Genomic DNA, 19826 nt, shown 5'->3' on the forward strand with positions numbered 1-19826 from the left:
CAAACAATACAAGGCCGCCTATTGGTAATTCCAGGGCATTTGGAGAGACACTGGCTCAAACTCAGCCCTTTTAACTTCACTGAGTTCAGTTACATAAGGGGTGACTTTGGCCTGCTGTGCATAAAAGGATCCATTTACAGAGACACCTCATTGTGAAGTGGTAGCACAGGGCAGATGTTACCTTGCTGAGCCCACTGGATAAAGAAGCTGCAGCCATATGTGTTCATTATCTCATGACCTGGTAGCAATTTTAAAATGAGGGACAGATCTTCAGCTGGTGTGAACTGGAGACGCTCCATTGAAATCAATGGAGCTATGCCAATTTACCCCATCTGCAGTTCTGGCTCCTTTAATCCAGCAGGGTTTGTTTTCTCCTCACTGCAGTGCTGTCTCTCGCCTTTATACAAGCATGAGGGATATATGAGAATTTTCTCTAGGAGCTGCAACATAGATCAAGCTTTTTACACAATAGTTTATAAGAAACTTATCAAAGAATAGCTAACAGTTACCACATCTTTGTGCCTGGGATGTGTAAAAAAAAAATCACTGAGTTAATATCCCAGGAGAGAACTGAGGTCCCAGGAAAGGGTTTTTCTAATACCTGGTTGTTCTCCTCACTACTGAACTGGGACATTGTCCCTTTGCAATGTCCCTCTGTAGCCCCATCTGCAAGGATCCAGGTTGCGATCGCTCTTCCCAACACAGATCACAGAATGAGTTGAAAGTCAAACCTTGTGACTGGTGCAGACTCCTGCAGATAGATGCATGTGTGCCAGATGCAAGCACGAGGAGGCCTGCTGCAAATAGTCTCTGCTTTGAGAGGGGAAGGGAGAAGGAAAGCAGAGCAATAGCAGCTAAAACATTTATGCGTTGAAGTTTCATTTGCCCACAGGCTCCTCTACAAGAATATGCCTTTCATGTGGGCATATAGCAATGGACTGCAGAGAAAATCACATCTTTGGTGTTAGACGGTGGAGTGTTTGCTTCCAAATCAGCAATGCACTGTAAGGTTGGATGTGTCTTCACTAAGTCCTGCCCCTGTTGTTTCTGGGAGTTACGTCACAGCTTTAACTAGCATTGGTTGAGAAGATGGTTTTTTTTTTCACTCATAAAAATTCTACCTCTCAAAGGCAGAATATCTATTTTTGATATAAGAAAAGGGCATCTCTCTAGTACCTGATGTATCTATGGGTAGGGACTGGGAAGATGTTTTGTTTGCATAGATTATTTTTCCCAGCCATCTTTAATGAACACTTTCTCTACATATGCATTTTCTTTTGATGGCTTTTGACTGTCTTGTGTAATTACCTGTGATTTATAGTGATGATGTGATGTAAGTGCCTAGGTGTGGTGGGGTGGCACTGTGACTGGGTGTTTGTATCAAAGCAATTATGTCAGGCGAGGGAAAAAAACCTCCATAGCTTGCCTAAAAAAAATGTGCTTGAAAAGATTTCTTCCAAGGAACTGAGATTGCCTGCCTTCACTCTGGAATGACATTCCCATTGGTGGTTTGTAATTAGAGTTCATTTCTTGGTTTATTTTTACATAAACCTTCAGGCATTTATATTCATTCATGATCGCAAGACTTCTGTCTTATTAATGGGTCCATGTCAGCAATACAAATGTTTGATCGGAGTATGTTTTGAGAACTATGAGCAAAGGGATGATCCAATGGTTTGGGCACCAGCTTGGGACTTAGGAGATATGGGTTTAATTCCCTGCTCCACCACAGATTTCTCTTGTGAACTTGAGCAAGCCACTTAAGGCCAAATTCACAAAAGGATGTAGGCACCTGAATCCCAGAATCAGGCCCCCCTGGGATTCATAAACCCCCCACTCATGTGCCCCTGAACCCTGTAGGTGCCTAAACTCTCTTGGCACCTAAATTTTTGCAGTAAAAGTGCTCTAGGTTGCCTGTATTTGTGCTTCTGAGCATGCACATTTCAGCTCCACACCAGGTGTATGGATATCTAAGCCCCAGGGTGATGCACAAACCACAGAAGATGGGCATTCCTCAGCCTATTTCACCTGCATGACTCAGTCCAGTAGGAACTTACGCACAGTGGCTGAGGAGGGGGAAAGGAGGAAGTCCTTTATAACATTTAGCCCAGTGGTTAGGACTCACCTAGGATATGGGAGATCCCTGGTTCCACTCCTCACTCAGGCAGAGAAGGAATTTAAAATGGGATTTGTCACCTTTCAAGGGAGTGCCCTGACCACTGGGCTGTGGGATATTCCCCCGGGGGGGCTCTCTCCTGTTGAAACTCTTCCACTGTGGACAAATAATGAAAGAATCATTGGCTAGAGAGACAGCAAGCATGAGAAGGACCCTGTAGCCTGGTGGTTACAGCACTCACTCGGAAGGTGAAAGACCCTGGGATCCAGTTCTCTACACCAATGACTTTTTTAAAAATTATTTATTCACAGTGGAACAGCCTCAGGAGGCGGGCCCCGCACCAGAGTGTCCCATATCCCTGGGGTTAGGGCACTTGCCTGAGAGGTAGCAGATTCCTGTTCAAATCCTCTCTCCCACTCAGGTGAAAGGGGGACTTGACCTGGTGGTCTCCCACCTCCCAGGTGAGTGCTCCAGCCACTAGGCTCAAAGTTCTGAGGCTGCTGCTTGCAGCAGCATTATAGGCACCTAATGCCAAGAGTGTTTGCAACTGAGACTCCTAAGCAGAGGGAGGGGCCTCCCCATGCCCATCTCTGAGGAAGGGGTGGGGCTTAGCATACACCCCTCAACTTGCCTTCTCGCATTGGATGCCTTAGGTGAGGAGCCTTCTACTTGTTTTTTTTTGTGAATCCCATTCCAAGTTTCTCTCTCTTCTCATTCACTGTATAAGGAACTCAAGAGCCTAACTCAGGGGTTGTCGATCCCAGAGGTTTTGTAGATGGCTAAAAATTAGGTGGGGTGGCACTCAGTTCCCTATCTGTGCAGTGGGAATAACAGCACTGTCCTACCTTACAGGGGTTTTATGAGGAGAAATGCATTAGTGATTGTGAGGTGCTCAGTTGTTCTAGTGCTAGGGGCTGTCCATACATTACAGAACACATTGTTTGGTGATGTTTTTGAAGACCCACCCACCCATTGTAACTCTTTGTAACACTGAAACAAACACACACAAGTAAGGACCCACTCACCCCCTAAAGTGTTACATGATTTATGGACAGACCCGTATATGTACCTATGATAAATAATTTTCTTCCTGAGAGTTGGCCTCTACAGAGCTATGGTGTTTGACACCAGCTGAGGAACTGGCATAAGTAAGGAGGATATGATAGAGATCTATAAAATCATGCCCGGCGTGCAGAAAATAAATAAGGAAGTGTTATTTACTCCTTCTCATAACACAAAAACTAGGGGTTATTCATTTCATTTGGTAGGCAGCAGGGTTTAAAACAAACGAAGTATTTTTTCATACAATGCACAGTCGACCTGTGGAACTCCTTGCCAGAGGATGTTGTGAAGGTGAAGACTATAACAGGGTTCAAAAAAGAAGTAGATAAGTTCATGGAGGATAGGTCCATCAATGGTTATCAACCAGAAGCTTCTATTTGCCCGAAGCTGGGAATGGGCGACAGGAGATGACTCACTTGATGATTCTCTGTTCTGTTCATTCCCTCTGGGGCACCTGGCATTGGCCACTGTTGGAAGACAGGATACTGGGCTAAATGTCCTGACTTAGTATGGCCATTCTTATGTTCTTAAGTATAAAGTAGTTTGTCAGTATAACTGAGTTGCATTGAATGTATGGGGAGAGGAAGGCAGATCTCCATGAGCTTTTCAGTTACTATCTAAAGGATACAGGAGATAACACTCCAACCCGAGTAATTTTTCTGGCTAAGGAGTGTGTCTGAAAGAAGTAATATAAGTTGAATGGGGCTAGCTTGGGAAAGTGAAATGGCCATAGAACTTGTGTCAGCTCTTGTGAGGAATCGGCCCCAGTAGCCCAAGTGTGCAACTGTTTGATGACTATTGTACTCAGCACATTTCACCTCAAAGGCTCTCCAGTCCTTTATGAGCAATCTACGTACAGCCATCTCTAGGGAGGGTGGTGGTGGCCAGCCAGCACACAAGCACTCTGCACAGTATTAGGCAAAGAAGGACAAAGTAGGATCCTAAGCCTACGTAAAAGGGTATTATTTAATGTATAAATGTTATAGATCAAGCTGCCTTTCCTTTTACTGGAAATTAAAGTTTGGGCCTGAACCAAGATCCTGGATCTGAGCCCTTCCAATTCCAGATCTGAACTCAAACTTCACAAGTGGAACGTCTCTCTCTCTGGTCTCAACCTGCACTGTGTCCTAGAAAGGTGCCAACCCAGTATGAAATTCACTCCTGTGCCGAGGGCGTGCACTAGGCTTGTCTATCACATAAGTCCTATTTTTTGGGCTGAAGTAAAACTGGAGTGGTGCGCAGCTTTGTGCCAACTCCATGCACTGGTGTCACTCTCCCTCTCCCGCACTGCATAGCAATGTAATCATGCAAGGGACACACTTCAGTATCCATCTCTCATATTTTCAGGGATTCTATACATTTAAAGAATCTGTCTCAGAATCCATTGCTTTAATTAGAGCACTACTACTTTGCATTTAGAGTGCATTTTGCCAGCTAAGTATCTATGAAATTAATACATACTGTAACTTGGCAGGATCTCCCCATTGAAGTCTACTTGAGTAATGTGCAACCCAATATCAGCAGCATATGTTTGAACTAAGAATTCTTTGGAAAAGACAGTCAGCTAGAATACAGGGTTTTTTTCTTTACCCTCAAACAGCCAGTTCTTGTGTTTGACATTTAAACCTGGTTGGGGCCATTTCTCTTTTCTTTCTCCTCCTCTTGAATCTTCTTAAGGGGAGTTGCTGTCTCAGGAGGTGGGGCGGGGAGGGGAGAGTATGTAGGGGTGGGGGTTGTTTCAGGACAAACAAAACACCAGGAAGTACTGAACACATTTTTAGGTTGGGGTTTTACTGCTATTTTCTTCTAGAGGTTTAAATTGGAAGCTGCTTGTGATTTAGGAGCCTGAATCTGAGGACTGTGCCACAATTCAGGAAGGCACTTAACCATGTGCTTTATTTTCAGCCTGCGTTTAATTTTCATTGACTTCAATGAGACTTAGCCAAAGCTAGGGAAGTGCTGAAGTGCCCTTCCTGAACTGGTGTCTTTACTAAATAGCATTTCTTAGAAGCTCGTCTAGGTATTGTCATAGGAGACTCAGTCAGTCTGGACCAGGGGTTCTCAAACTGGGGGTTGGGACCCCTCAGGGTGTCACGAAGTTATTACCTAGGGGAGGTCACACGAGGTTATTACATGGGGGGTCGTGAGCTGTTAACCTCCACTCCAAACCCCGCTGTGCCTCCAGCATTTATAATGCTGTTAAATATATAAAAAAGTGTTTTTAATTTATAAGGGGAGTTGCACTCAGAGGCTTGCTATGTGAAAGGGGTCACCAGTAAAAAAGTTTGAGAGCCACTGGTCTGGACTGAAGATTACAATGCACTCCAAAAAATCACCATGCTGAGGGTCAAATGCAATGCTGACATCGTAACTCTTAGGCCCAAGTTCTCTGCTGAGTGCTTTGGTGTAGTAACTTGGATGGGCATTGAGGTTCTCACTGGAAGAAGGCAAATGGACCCACCTTCCAGACTGAGGATCCTCTTGGCAGATAACTCAATGTAGGCTCTTTGGCACTAGCATCCTTGCCCCCGCCACCTGCACCTCCTCGAAAGACTGGAAGTTCTGTGAACCGGTGGAACTTCTACCTCTTTTGCAGCATTAATATTCCCCAACAAACCAGTGCACTGGGTGGTAAATCTCTCTTTTCTGCCTCCCCAGTTCCTACCCTCTTCTTCTGTGTAAGGGAGCTGCATCAATATTGCTGTGTGTTGGGCCATCTGCATTCCTGGAGATGGGTGGTTGGTTGGATGGATTGTCCCTTAGGCTACTTATTGGAATGAGAGGAGAACAGAGGGAGACCGAAATAATTTTTTGTGCACCAGACACCTTAGACTCCTTTAGGACTCCATACTCACATATTTTACTGCTTTAATTTCAATATTTTAGCTGACTTCTCAGGAGGAAGGTGGGATTTTGTTCAGTTGAAGTGCATTGGAATTGAATTTGAGCCAGTTCCCTCCCTGTTGTGTCTCTAGTGAAGGCAATGCAGTTACACTAAGTCAGTTTGGCTCCATATTGATGACGTGCTCTGGTTTGACAAGAGACGTGCTCATATATTCATACAATGAGGGCCTGATACCAATGAGAGTTTTGTCACTGATTTAAATAGGAACAGAACTGGGCCTTAAATGAGTGGCAACTGTTGAAATTAAGGTGACATTTATAAATTACTTTATTAATAATCCCTAAAGGATGAATAGAAATTGCTTTTTCACTAATAGATTATCTCAGGGGCAGATTACATGATGTAGAGACCCTGCTATATAAGTGATTTATGTTCTATATTCCCAGTCTATCGGGGTTTATAACAGATGCTATAAAATCATCTGTCTGTCTCTACAACATGCCCTAGCACACATAAGAATGATTTACTTGGAGAAAAGCAATTTCTGTTCGTTATCCATGAATTATCTTAAAGTACGTGTACGTGTCACCTTAATTTCATGTTGTGATATGATTTAGTGCTTTCTTTTCCAGGCTACATTTATTTTTATGGACCTTGTTTGCTTCAAATTAGCCCTGAACCTGGCCCAAAGTACTATCCTCTCTTCCTGCTCTTCATTGCTCTTCCTTAGACTCTGCTGGCATATTTTGAGACATACACACAGAAAATACCTTTAATAATAATTTAACCCCCCTCAACATTTTCTTCTTTTAATTCCAGTCTCACCCCTGGGTATGTCTAAGTGTTCCACAAGAAAATGACATTGTAGTGCAAGCAGAAAGCCCCAAAATTGATATATTCAAAGTGGTCAAATTTTCATAGAAACAAGGTCATGGGTCAAATCCAGGACTTTTCTGCAAATGTAGGGAAAAGGAGCTTTCCAATTCCCTGCTATACCTAATAGCTCAGAAGGTATTTGGTTGGTTCATCAGCACCTAATTTTGTGTGAATTTGAGACTCAGCCACATTAGTGTTTACATTGCATTAATTGTTGAAAGGTATGGACCGGGCCGAGTTTTGAGTGAACCAGGGGCTGTTTCTGGCTTCACATTGAAATCTGGTGGAATTCTGCAGTGTCATCTGTTTTCTCACTGTGGTTTTGATTGAACTCAAAGGATGAGCCCCGGTGAACTGAAACCACTGGGTTTTGCACAGCCCTGCCCTTCCTCAAAGCATTTGTAAGCTCAAAATTATAAATGATAAAATATGACCTTTATGCTTTCCCAAATATGGAGGATGCTAGTCAGTAGCAGAGCTGGCTTCAACCCGTCAATGTGCATGGACTCCTGATTATGTATATTTGCTGGGCAATGTATATTTCTGGGCCTCTTCTCAAACTTTTCCCTCATATGATTCTGTGTTGCTATTGTAGAATAGTTTATGAACTCCCCTTACCCTCTTAAGAAGACAGGTACTATACAGTTTGTGTAGCAAACAAAAGGCTTTCGCAAGATGATATGTTAATGGTTTCAAGTTTAAAATAACATAAATGCATCCATGAATAGAAGCTCTAAGGGGGAATCGATAGGTCTGGAGATTAGTGGTGAATTATGGAGCCTTTCCCCTTTGGTTGCCTCTTTGAATCCAGCCTGGGTTGGCAGTGACTCTGAGTTAAGCTGATTTTGGTAGCTCATACAAAATAATTTGGAGATCACAGATCTAATGAATTCTAAACCAGCTGAGATTGGCTGTGCCTTTCTCTTGACTCAGATTTTGAGATTAACAGCATCTGACAAATTGTACCAAACTCTGCAATGATTTTCTAGACAAGCATTTAGAAGGGAGCAGACTGAAAAGTACCAGTTTCACTCTGTGTGCTCACGTCTCTGGAGGTGAATGGCTGGTGCTATTCCTATCTGTTCCGCCTGGCCCATTTTCAGACATACATAGCGATGATTCTGCCAGAGCTCTGTGATTAATCCTTTGCCTCCTGTGATCTGCTGCAGCTTCTGTGCAGTGACATGTTAATTTTATTTTTCTCAGGCATTTGGGGAATTAGTTTGCTAAGGATTGAAAGGGCTTTGACTGTTTTGTTTGTTCACAGGCAACTGTAGTAATAATTCTACATATAAGCTATTCAGTGTAGCATAAGCAACTTCTTATATGGTACTTACCGACCTTTGGAAAGCACTTTGAGGGCTACAGATGAAAAGCCCTATATTATTTATTTATTAGTTGTAGCAGTCTAATCCAGCTCCCACTGAAGTCAGTGGGAATCTTTCCTTTCGCTTAAGTGAGTTGTGGATTAGGCCCTATATAATGTTCCATATTTTGTTTATGGTTGTTGCCCTTTTTTGAAATAAGCAGCTAGTTGATGTTTGGGAGCTTGTGCGTGTTCGAGTAGACAGTGGTGGTAGTCAGGTATTTCTCTGATGCAGTTTTGTGTATATACAAAGAATGTATGAAGGCCTGTGTCTTGGAACATAGACGGAATAAAATAGCAAGAAACAGCTTATTTTACTCATAGTACCAAGAGCGCTTTTTTTTTTTAGCCTGCACCCTGACCTGAAAAACCTCTACCCAGGGTCAGTGACATGCATTTAGCTGCTCGTTCAGGTTGCCTCTCTCACTCTGTTTTTGTCTGACCTCAGTTTCTGAGATCTTTCATCTCCCAACCCAGGGCCGGCTCCAGGCACCAGCTTATCAAGAAGATGCTTGGGGCGGCAACTCCATAGCAGGGCGGTACTTTCAGGTATTCGGCGGCAATTTGGTGTAGGGTCCCTCACTCCCACTCAGAACGAAGGACCTCCCGCTGAATTGCCTCAGATCGGGATCGCAGCTTTTTTTTTTTTTTTGCTGCTTGGGGCGGCAAAACCCCTGGAACCAGCCCTGTGCCGACCTTCCCCTATCCAAAAGAATACTCAGTCAAAAGATCCTCAGCAGGTTCCCACACACCTTTTGTCTTAGGTAGTGCTTACCGTTATGTTAATTGAAGGGTGAGTTCACACCTACCAATCTCAATGGGGTATTAATTCAGTCTATGACAAGGCTTCACCCGGATCATAACACTATTGTGAAGGTTCTGTAAATATTCCCAAAGGATGAATAGTTATAGTTCTAATGTATTTAGAAAAGAAAAAGAAATTAAAGAAAGACTTGATACAGGAGGCATCATCTGACCTGTGGTTTGTTTCATAGACTGTTCCAGTTATTCATCAGTTAAAGGTAAAATAGAGGTATATTCTGGCATAGGATTATAGTGTTTGTAGGATTTCCGCTTGGCTGAAATACTTAAATATCCTATTATGTGATGCCGTGACTCTTGCAGCACTGCTGCATGCATTGTATAAATTAGAGATTTGCCTGATCCTAAACCACAGATCAAAATGCAGCTGGAGTTCCAAATCCAGATCTGGTTTAGAATTTTGCAAATGGTCCCAACTGTAAACTGGCCTGAACCAAAACCCTCAATAGCATTAGTCCCAAATGTTGGGATGTTTGGCATCTGATTTCTAGTATAAATTCCCCATCCTCCATTATAATGATTGCCCTTGAAAAGGAGGCTTAGGAGACCTTCCTAAGAAAGTGAGCCTAGTGCCCTGAGTACAGGCCTAGGAGCTCCAGTTCTGGCTCTGATCATGGCAACATCTGTAGCCTTAGTAGCCATAGTAAAGTGATGTAAAGATAAACTTTTAAAAGTAAGTTCTTTGACGTTTGAGTGTCCATTTTTTACTCCATGATTTTTAAAAAAAAAATAGAGGCCAAAAGTTAGGTTCCACAGTTCGGCACCGAAATAAAGAGCCTGGGACGAGATTTTGAAAAATCAGTACCTAAGTAAACAGCCAGATTTTCAAAAATGCTAAGCAACCCAGACGTCCCTTTGATGTCAGTGGGAGATCTAGGCACTCAACACCTTTCTGTGCTCAGCTCCCCATCTCTCCAATGAGAATACCAATCTGCACCTCCCAGGAATCGTATGGCTAGTTAATGTTTGGGTTGCCAATGGGCAGCACATTGGAAATTAAGGATGAAATTTCAAAACCACCTTAGTGAGGGAAGTTCTCCATCTTGCATGGGTGTGGTAGGTTCAATGGCAGTTGGGCATCTAACCTCTAAAGCATTTTTGAAAAGAGCAGTCTAAATTCTGGGGGTTGGACTAAATTAATACTTAGTTCGTGGCAAGCAGGGGTCTAAATCTATCTGCACTATCCTGCCGCACACTAAGCGTCTTTGTGGACCCTGCTGCTGTGCATTAAAAGTTCCCTAGTGCTCTTTGATCTACCCCGCTTCGAAATGGTAGATTGAAACCCCAGCTTGCTGACAATTTAGGACTTCACTAAACAAACATTAAATGTTGTTGTTCAAGATTCCTGCAAGTAGGTCTTCTGATGTATGCTTCACAGAGGGATATGTTTTATTGGGACAGGCCACAATGGGGGAGGTTTACGAAGTTAAGTGACTACTTGCTATTTGTGTCTTTGAAAATCTCCCTACGAAAACTAGATCCCTTTGTTAGGAGTGTTTGAAAAAAAGAAAGAAAGAAAACAAAAGGCACCCTTGAACAGGGCCGGTGCAAGGATGTTTTGCGCCCTAGGTGAAACATCCACCTTGCGCCCCCACTCCCCGCCACTGCCCTGAGGTGCCCCCCCCTCGGCAGCTTCCCCCCTCCGTCCTGAGGTGCCCCCCTTCTAGCAGCGCCCCACCCTGCACCCTCCACCCTGAGCCATCCCGCCCGCCCCAGCTCACTCCTGCTCTGTGCACAAGCACCTCGAGTATGCTGTCACTGCTTCACTTCTCCCGTCTCTCAGGCCTGCAGCGCCTAAGCTGATTGGCGCCACAAGCCTGGGAGGCGAGAGAAGTGAAGCAGCCACGGTGTTCTCAGGGAGGAGGCGGGGCAGGGGTGAGCTGGGGTGGGGAGTTCCCTTGCGTGCTGCCCCCTCCTTACTTGCTGCAGGCGGCCCTTCCCGCGTTTCCCTGCCCCAGCTCCCTCCGTCTAAATGCCGGCGTCGACTGGGGCAGCCGAAGAAAATGGCACCCCCCAAATCCCAGCACCCTAGGCGACCACCTAGGTCACCTAAATGGTTGCACCGGCCCTGCTCTTGAATCAAATAATAGTGTTAATGGTTCATTTTGAATATTTCAACTGATATTTCTCCCCCCAGCTACTGGATTGAAAGCAAGAGAGAACAGGACCAGATCCTGTAACTGATCTTTTATGCAAAATTGCTATTTGGCCAACGGTTTTGCAGCTGATTGAAATGAATCTTCTTTCCCTTTTGCAGCCTGACGGCACCAGCAAAGAGTGTGTCTTCATTGAAAAAGTCCTAGAAAACAACTACACAGCACTGATGTCTGCGAAATACTCTGGCTGGTACGTTGGATTTACCAAAAAAGGAAGGCCACGAAAAGGGCCCAAGACCCAGGAAAACCAACAAGATGTGCATTTTATGAAAAGGTACCCAAAAGGTCAAGTGGAGTTACAGAAACCTTTCAAGTACACCACAGTGACCAAGAGGACTAAGAGAATACGACCTACCAACCCCAGTTAAAAGATAGACAAAAACAGTGTCACAATAATAAACCACAAAAAAACTGCACCAGAGGAATATTTTTACATTAAAAATAAGGAAGAAGCTCTATTTTTGTACATTGTGTTTAAAAAATAATTAAAAAATTAAAAAAAATAAAAAGACTGGATGGCAAACGCTGGGGAAAGCTGTTAGGGATTTATTGTGACTTGAAAAACAAAATGAACTGCTCTATTTAAATTGACTTCTTGACACATAGGTGCTTATTTCTCTTTTTGGAACGGACAACTTTTCAAGCAGATCCCCAGAGGAAAAACAATTAATATTAAATAAAATAAAACCAAAGAAAACCAAAGTTCTTTCCCAAAGTTACTGAGACCCTGCCCTGAAAATCACCAGTTTTGCAGTAATCTATTTGTTGTCTGCTGCAAACTGTCCCGAGACAAGATGGTGTGTGCGGCAGTGATTGAGTTTCCGTGGAGTTCTCAATGCATCGATCTTCTGTAACCTTTCTGATGACATAAGGTGTCACGGCTCTGTGATCCTGCATTATGCTCAGTTCTGGAGAATGCTGCTAAATACATTCCAATGACTAAAAGTGACCTAATACACCAATGATAAGGGAATATTTTAAAACCAGCTATATTATATATATTATATATATATATATATAAGCTATTTATTTCATCTCTCTGTATATTGCAGTTCCATGAACCAAGTATTACTGCCTCAACAATTAAAAAAATTATTTAAAACACATGTACATATTGCTGTAATTCACACTTTTTGATTATTGCTATGAACTTTTATCCTTCTATCACAATGGTAGCCACTCTGTAGTTAAGGTCGGAGCTAGCTTCCCATTATAAGCTTGATTTTCAATCCTCTCCCAGTTTTCCCCAATAAAAACCTGTCTTTCATGGCCTAATGGGCTGAGCACTATATTGGGAACCAGGAATTCACAGAGTTCTTCCACCACTGAAACTTTGTCCAGACTAAGATTGAAAGCTGTGTTGTTAGATCTTGTTTGTTTGCTCAGACTAATGGACACTTTCTAAAACTCTAGTTTTATGCTAATCTGCCCCATAGATCTTTGATGTGACCAGTTTAACATACACTAAAGTACAACTTGCCTTGTCTTGACTAGAGTTTTAGAAGGCAGTATTTGTTTCAGGCTAGCCAATATAGTTTAATATTATACCTTTTAAACCCTAGAACCTTGACTTCCTTCATGACCCTTAACATTTCTGGGACTCAGTTTCTCCACATGTAAAATAAGAATACCAACCACTTATCTACCTTACAGGATGTTGTGAGTGTGAACTAGTTAATGGTTTTGTACTGGTTTTGGACAATGAAAACCCTTATGTAAATGATAAATATTGATGAGAAACATTTAGCTGCCGAATAGCATATAACAACTAGGGCTGTCAAGCGATTAAAAAAATTAATTGTGATTGTGTGATTAAACAATACTAAAATCCCATTTATTTAAATATTTTTGTATGTTTTCTACATTTTCAAATATATTGATTTCAATTATAATACAGAATAAAAAGTGTACAGTGCTTTTTATGTTTATTTTTATTACAAATATTTGCACTGTAAAAAGCAAAATAAATAGTATATTTCCATTCACCTAGTACAAGTACTGTAGTGCAGTCTCTTTATTGTGAAAGTTGAACTTACAAAAGTAGAATTATTTAAAAAAAACCCTGCATTAAAAATAAAACTTTGTAAAACTTTAGAGCCTATAAGTCCACTCAGTCCTACTTCTTGTTCAGCCAACCTCCGACTAACAAATTTGTTTACATTTGCAGGAGATAATGCTGCCTGCTTCTTGTTTACAATGTCACCTGATAGAACAGGCGTTTGCATGGCACTGTTGTAGCTGGCGTTGCAAGATATTTACGTGACAGATGAGCTAACGATTTGTACGTCCCTTCATGCTTCAGTCACCATTCCAGAGGACAAGCATCCATGCTGACAATGGGTTCTGCTTGATAACAATCCAAAGTAGTGCAGCCCGATGCATGTTCATGTTCATTAGCTGAATCAGATGATGCAACCTGCAGAAGGTTGATTTTCTCTTTTGGTGGTTTGGGTTCTGTAGTTTCCATATCGGAGTATTGCTCTTTTAAAACTCCTGAAAGCATGCTCCAGACCTTGTCCCTCTCAGATTTTGGAAGGTGCTTCAGATTCTTAAACCTTGGGCCAAGTGCTGTAGCTGTCTTTAGAAATCTCACATTGGTACCTTCTTTGCATTTTGTCAAATCTGCAGTAAAAGTATTCTTAGAACAAACAACATGTGCTGGGTCATCATCCGAGACTGCTATAACATGAAATATATGGCAGAATGTGGGTAGAACAGAGCAGGAGACATACAATTAGGGTGACCAGACAGCAAATGTGAAAAATTGGGATGGGGTGGTGGTGGTAATAGAAGCCTATATATGAAAAAAGCCCCCCAAATCAGGACTGTCCCTATAAAATCAGGACATCTGGTCACTCTACATACAATTCTTCCCCCAAGGAATTCAGTCACAAATTTAATTAATGCATTTTTTTTTAATAAGCGTCATCAGCGTGGAATCATGTCCTCTGGAATGGTGGCCAAAGCATGAAGGGGCATACAAATGTTTATCATATCTGGCACATAAATACCACAATGCCAGCTACAAAAGTGCCATGTGACCGCCTGTTTTCACTTTCAGGAGACATTGTAAATAAGAAGTGGGCAGCACGATCTCCTGTAAATGTAAACATACTTGTTTGTCTTAGCAATAGGCTGAACAAGTAGGACTGAGTGGACTTGTAGGCTCTGACGTTTTACATTGTTTTGGTTTTAAGTGCAGTTATAACAAAAAAAATTCTATCTTTGCAAGTTGCACTTTCACAATAAAGAGATTGCACTACAGTACTTGTATGAGGTGAATTGAAAAATATTATTTCTTTTGTTTATCATTTTTACAATGAAAATATTTGTAATAAAAAGTGAGCACTGTACACTTTGTATTCTGCATTGTAATTGAAAGCAATATATTTGAAAACAGAAAAACATTCAAAATATTTAATTTCAATTAGTTTTCTATTGTTTAACAGCGTGATTCAAATGCAATTAATCACTATTAATTTTTTAATCACAATTAATTTTTGAGTTAATCATGTGAGTTAACTGAAATTAATTGACATCCCTAGTATCAGTCTGTTCAACTCCTGTCAGAGTAGATGGGAACCATAAATATTAGGATTCCAAGCCAATACTAGTTGACCCGAACCTTTGGCCAATATCACAACCAAACCAGAATGACCTGACAACCCATCTTCCAATGAATCTGCTATGAATTGTTGTATTGTTGGTATGCCAGTAGCATCTCCAACCCTCAGCCAAACTCACGAACCCTCTGTGCTAAGCACAGGAGACAGTGCCTGCCTTGACGAGCTTCCAGTCTAAATAGATGAGACAGAAAAAGGGTAGGAAGAGGAAAATCTACTGAATTTGTACTACCAAGCCTGTCGTTTGCAGGTAATAGGGGTGAAAGTAACTTAAAGGACTTACCGGTACGCAGGAGTCCTGAGCAGGATGTGACCTTAGCAGGAAGAGGTGTGGCCTCAACCAGAAGAGGTGGGGCCTTTCAAGATTTAAAGGCCCTGGGACTTCACAGGGGCGGGAGTTCTGGGACCTTTAAATCCCCGCCCAAGCCCGGCTTCCAGAGTTCCAGAGGTGATTTAAAGGGCCCAGGGCTCCCCGCAGTGGCTGGAGCCCTGGGCCCTTTAAATCACCTCCAGAGAAGCCAGTCCAGTCTGGCACAGCATACCGACTCTTGCTGCTACGCCATACCGGCTTGCTTTCACCTCCGGCAGGTAACTATGTACTAAGCACCATACAGCTAACAGTTTCTTTACTCTAGCAACCACTTGGGTTTGTACTCCAACTGTTTGTATGTGTTTTGGGGAGGGTGAGAGTTCCTTTAAAACAAACAAACCCCAAACCCTCCCCCAGTGGGATGTGGATCTAGGGTCTGCCGTATCAATGTAGGTCTAGCCCATCTGACCCTTCCAGCAGCTAGAACTGCCTCAAGGGGTTGAGAACCCTCTGAAAACCTCACCCCATACCTCTACCACCACCCGCAGAAGGCATCTGTGTAGTAGGAGTACATCTCTGGACTGTGGAGGAAATTGAATCCGGTATTGTCAACCCCAAATGTTCAAAAATCACGAGATTGCCTTAAAATCATTAGATTTTTAAAAAGGATAAAAACAGGCTTCTTTTGTCTTGGTCTTCTGGCATTGGAACCGTTAGGTTCACAATTCCAAGTTTTTCTTCACTGCCAAGAGCCTTCAAATCTTTCTTTTTTTTTAAAAAATGGAAGCTGATATTCTCATGCTTTTCACACAGCAGCTGGGGCTATCAGCACATAGCATGAGGCCCACAAGAATTGACAAACCGACGTACGTCTGCCAGGAAGAGGAGTTCTGAAGGAAGACGCTGAAATAGCTTTCTCTGGGGTTGTGCAGGACAAAGCTATTACAAAAATAAAGGGTATGTCTTCCCTACCCGCCTTATCAGCGGGTAGCAATTGATTGCTCGGGGATCGATATGTCACGTCTCATCTAGACGCGATGTATCGATCCCCGAACGCGCTTATATCGATTCCGTAACTCCACCAACCCAAACGGAGTTGCGGAATCGACAGGGAGAGCCGCGGACATCGATCCCACGCCATGAGCACGGTGAGTAATTCGATCTTAGATACTTCGACTTCAGCTACGTTATTCACGTAGCTGAAGTTGCATATCTAAGATCGATTTCCCCCCGTAGTGTGGACCAGCCCTAAGTATATGTGGCAGCAGCGCTGGGACCAGGACTGGAGCTGCTGCTGCACCACAGCTTTAGCCCACCCCCTGCAGCCTCGGTTTCTGTTGGGGGGAGGGAGGAATTAGTCTCTCCCTTGTAGCAGCAGTGTCATACTTGCAGATTGGTCAAAGAGTGTATGTGGCTGGTCCTTTGGATTTGGCTTCAGCTGTGATTTGTGTGGTGAAGGAGTTGGGGAGGGTTCAGGTGGGATTTTTTGACAGGTGCTGGGTATAAATTTGCATAGGTTGGTTTATCCAGGGTGACAGGGAGGATGGTACCCCAGGTAAATAAAGATTTATAATCATCTTTTCTTTGAGGCTTGGTCGTGTCACCCAGCATTCTGGTTTTGGGGGCAGGGAGGAAATGGATGGGACCCCCACTTCCTAGGAGAAAATCATAAGGGGAAAGTTAAAACCATTTGGAGGCTCTAGTCTTGGGCAGGAGGAATCTCTTATGGCGATGAGAGACCCTTGGTGATGTGTGTGAGGGGGGAGCGGAACTCCATTAGGATAAGAAGCACCATGATGTGATCTGGAAAGAGGTTTTTAACCCTTTGTATGAGGGTAAAAGGACCTTCAAACTGCAGCCCAGACCTCTACCACTTGAGCTAAAGGACTGGGTTCTTTAGATGGTAGCAGTAGGAGGTGGTTAATCATGTGGACCAGCCACTAGTGGGGAGGCTGACACATACTTTGCCATCGGTTACAAAGCTATTTGGCAGACAGTAGTGAATCAATATTCCTGGGTTCTCTTCTTGGCTCGGGAGGGGAGTGTGCTATAGGGGTCACAGCACTAATTTAGGACTCCTGGAAGCTGTTTGTATGTTAATAATGGCATGTTAATAATTTGCACTGATATATTCCTCATTAATGTGTATGTCTAAAAGATGGGTATGCAGAAGCAGCCTCACTTTACAGACTCTATGGACATGCACATGGACTTGGCATAGTCATGAGTTCTATTCATAGCTCTACCAAAAGTGACTATGGGCAACCTCGCAAATGATCAGTTACCTAGCTGTAAAATGGAGGGAATAATGCTTACTGGTCTCCTATGATAAGGTCATGAGTCCTTGCTCAGTATGAAGTTTGTGACATACACAAGATTATTAACACCAGTCAGCATAAGGGATGAAACAGAGCCTGCTAGGCTCCTGGTTCCCAGTCCAGTGCACCTTAGGACAGAGGGTATTCTGATGGCAGGAGAAAGCAGCAAGAAGATGGAGTTGGAGGAAACATTCACAAAATTGGGAGCCATAAAAGATGCTGGCTTCCAAATATTTTTGAAAATCTGGCCAGTGGGGAACATCCACACTTAACTAGATCTTCATTTTCCTCCTAAGCAGCAATTCTGCAGGAGACATCTGGGTCGCTGCAAGTCAGGTTGCTCTGTATTTCTGTACACAGTCTATGGCTACTGAATTGCTTCTGGGTCAGAGGTTTGCAAACAGCCTTTGAAAACTTGATTAAAACATTCTATTTCCCCATTGGCTTGAGGATTATAGAATGGAAGAAAATCTGTGCTTAACATTTCTCTCCTTCATAAATTCTTCCAGCGCCTTTTATGTGAGCTGAGGTTCACTGTGTAGCCTGTTACTTTTTAATTTACTTTGTGAACTGTGATTTGATTACTGTTGTTGAAATAACCTCAATAGGAAATGCAACCACAAGCCATTTGTTGAAGTAATTGATGTCAGTAATGTGCCCAGAGGCTCAGGTGGGCACATTTTAAATAAATACATTAATTAATTTAATTTAATAATAATATCATGTCACAGGTACTGTTCTGAAGATACTGTTGTATCAGTAGCAACATTTTTCTGTCCAGAGGCAGGCAAAGGAATGCAGTGATGAATGCAAAGGTACAATGTGTGTTCTGTCTGTTTTTTTGTCATGGATCTTGCAAGTAATTCAGGATGCTATCGCATTTTCAATGTGTACATCCATCCCAGGTCCCCAGAAGAGAACTCTGAGCTTTTGTTTGGTTCAGCCAAATCCCTGATAAGTTTCTCAACCATGTTGAACAAACCTGTATTGCAGGTCAGTTGGAACTACCTGACAGTGAGTGCCACATGTGACATATACACTAGAGATGAATGTGTTTCAAGCAAGACCTCACATCCTGGCATCTGCAAGCTCAGGATATGAACTTTGCAGTTGTCCCTTATCTTTATGATGTGGAAAGCTAAACCCAAAGATCCAAGCACCCCAAAGATTTTGGGAAAATTTTGGATCTCAGTCCAGATTTGAACTCCCTAGCCTGGGCTCACTCCTTACACTATGTTTAAAAATCATCATCACAAAGGCAAAGAAGGGTAAGATGTGGGTCAGCATGTTTTTCAGCCTTTTGCTGTCCTCTAGGCAGGTAAAATCCAATTTTGATTCCTTTCCACTGCCTTGAACTATTCTGTAGGCCCAGGACCAAGAAGCCTACTACCACAGGAATCATTTAAACTCCTCTTCCAAGGAGGTACCGATTATTGGCCAAGGTAGATGAGGCAAGCCATTCACAGCAACATGATCAATTCCTGGCTTGTACTTCACTTCTCCTTTAAAAGGCAGTAAGTAGCCTGACCCCTGTGCAATGCGTATTCAAGCTCATAGACAAAATGGTGCTGGCACATGTGATCAATTTGCCAGGAAAGTTTGCAACCCCAAAGCTGGGGTTTTCAGTTCCCCAGGCACAAGTTAGTTCAGTGCTTCCTGTTCAACAACACGGTATTCTTGTTTGGCCTCAGGATTGTTGAGGCAAATATAGCTCTCACCTCACTTATCAGAATGGATCCATGTGGCTGCTGCATCTGGTCTATAGTTGGATTGTTGAGTCTAAATTGCCTGCTTTCTAAACAATGGGCTTTTAGCAACTCCTTCCTTTAAGCATAAAAACCATCCCTATCTAGAGTGGAACTTGTCAATACAAAGTTTCAAACCAGCCTCATGTCTGATGCCTTTCTTCCTTCAGTATCATCCATGGAGTTACAGGCTGGCCTGTCGAGATGCACCCATTATTCTTTTGTAGGTTAAAGCAGTGAGAAGGCCGATTCCAAGATCGGGTTGCTGGTTTTCATACTACAGAACTCTGCAGCTACCTGTGTTCTGTTTGATCAAAGTGGAAAGCCACCCATGCAGAGAGATTGATGCCTTTAAGTTAATCACCTGCATAGCATAGTGTCTGAATCTGATAAGATTCAGGCAGAATAAATACCATCTGGTATTGTATGCCCCAGGCATACAAATGTCAACACAGCAAAGTAGTTTATAAACAGGGTGAGGAACCCCACAGTATATAATAAGGACAGAAATATCAGGGCCTGTGATAGTGACACTGAGAGTTTTGCCATTAGTTTTATTGGGAGTGTAATCAGACCATGAGACTGTG

At 42.8% G+C, this 19826-nt stretch overlaps 1 protein-coding gene across 1 annotated transcript in view; it reads left to right on the forward strand.

Annotated features, from left to right (window-relative positions):
* Positions 1 to 12176, forward strand: part of FGF18 (fibroblast growth factor 18) — a 110769-nt gene extending 98593 nt beyond the window's left edge. The window contains exon 5 of the mRNA XM_030572753.1: positions 11345 to 12176. Within this exon, the coding sequence (XP_030428613.1) occupies positions 11345 to 11611 (267 nt within the window). The 3' untranslated portion in view covers positions 11612 to 12176. The remainder of the gene's footprint in view (positions 1 to 11344) is intronic.
* The last annotated feature ends 7650 nt before the right edge of the window (positions 12177 to 19826 follow it).

Source organism: Gopherus evgoodei, chromosome 8 (assembly GCF_007399415.2).
Source record: "Gopherus evgoodei ecotype Sinaloan lineage chromosome 8, rGopEvg1_v1.p, whole genome shotgun sequence".
Lineage (NCBI taxonomy): Eukaryota > Metazoa > Chordata > Testudines > Testudinidae > Gopherus > Gopherus evgoodei.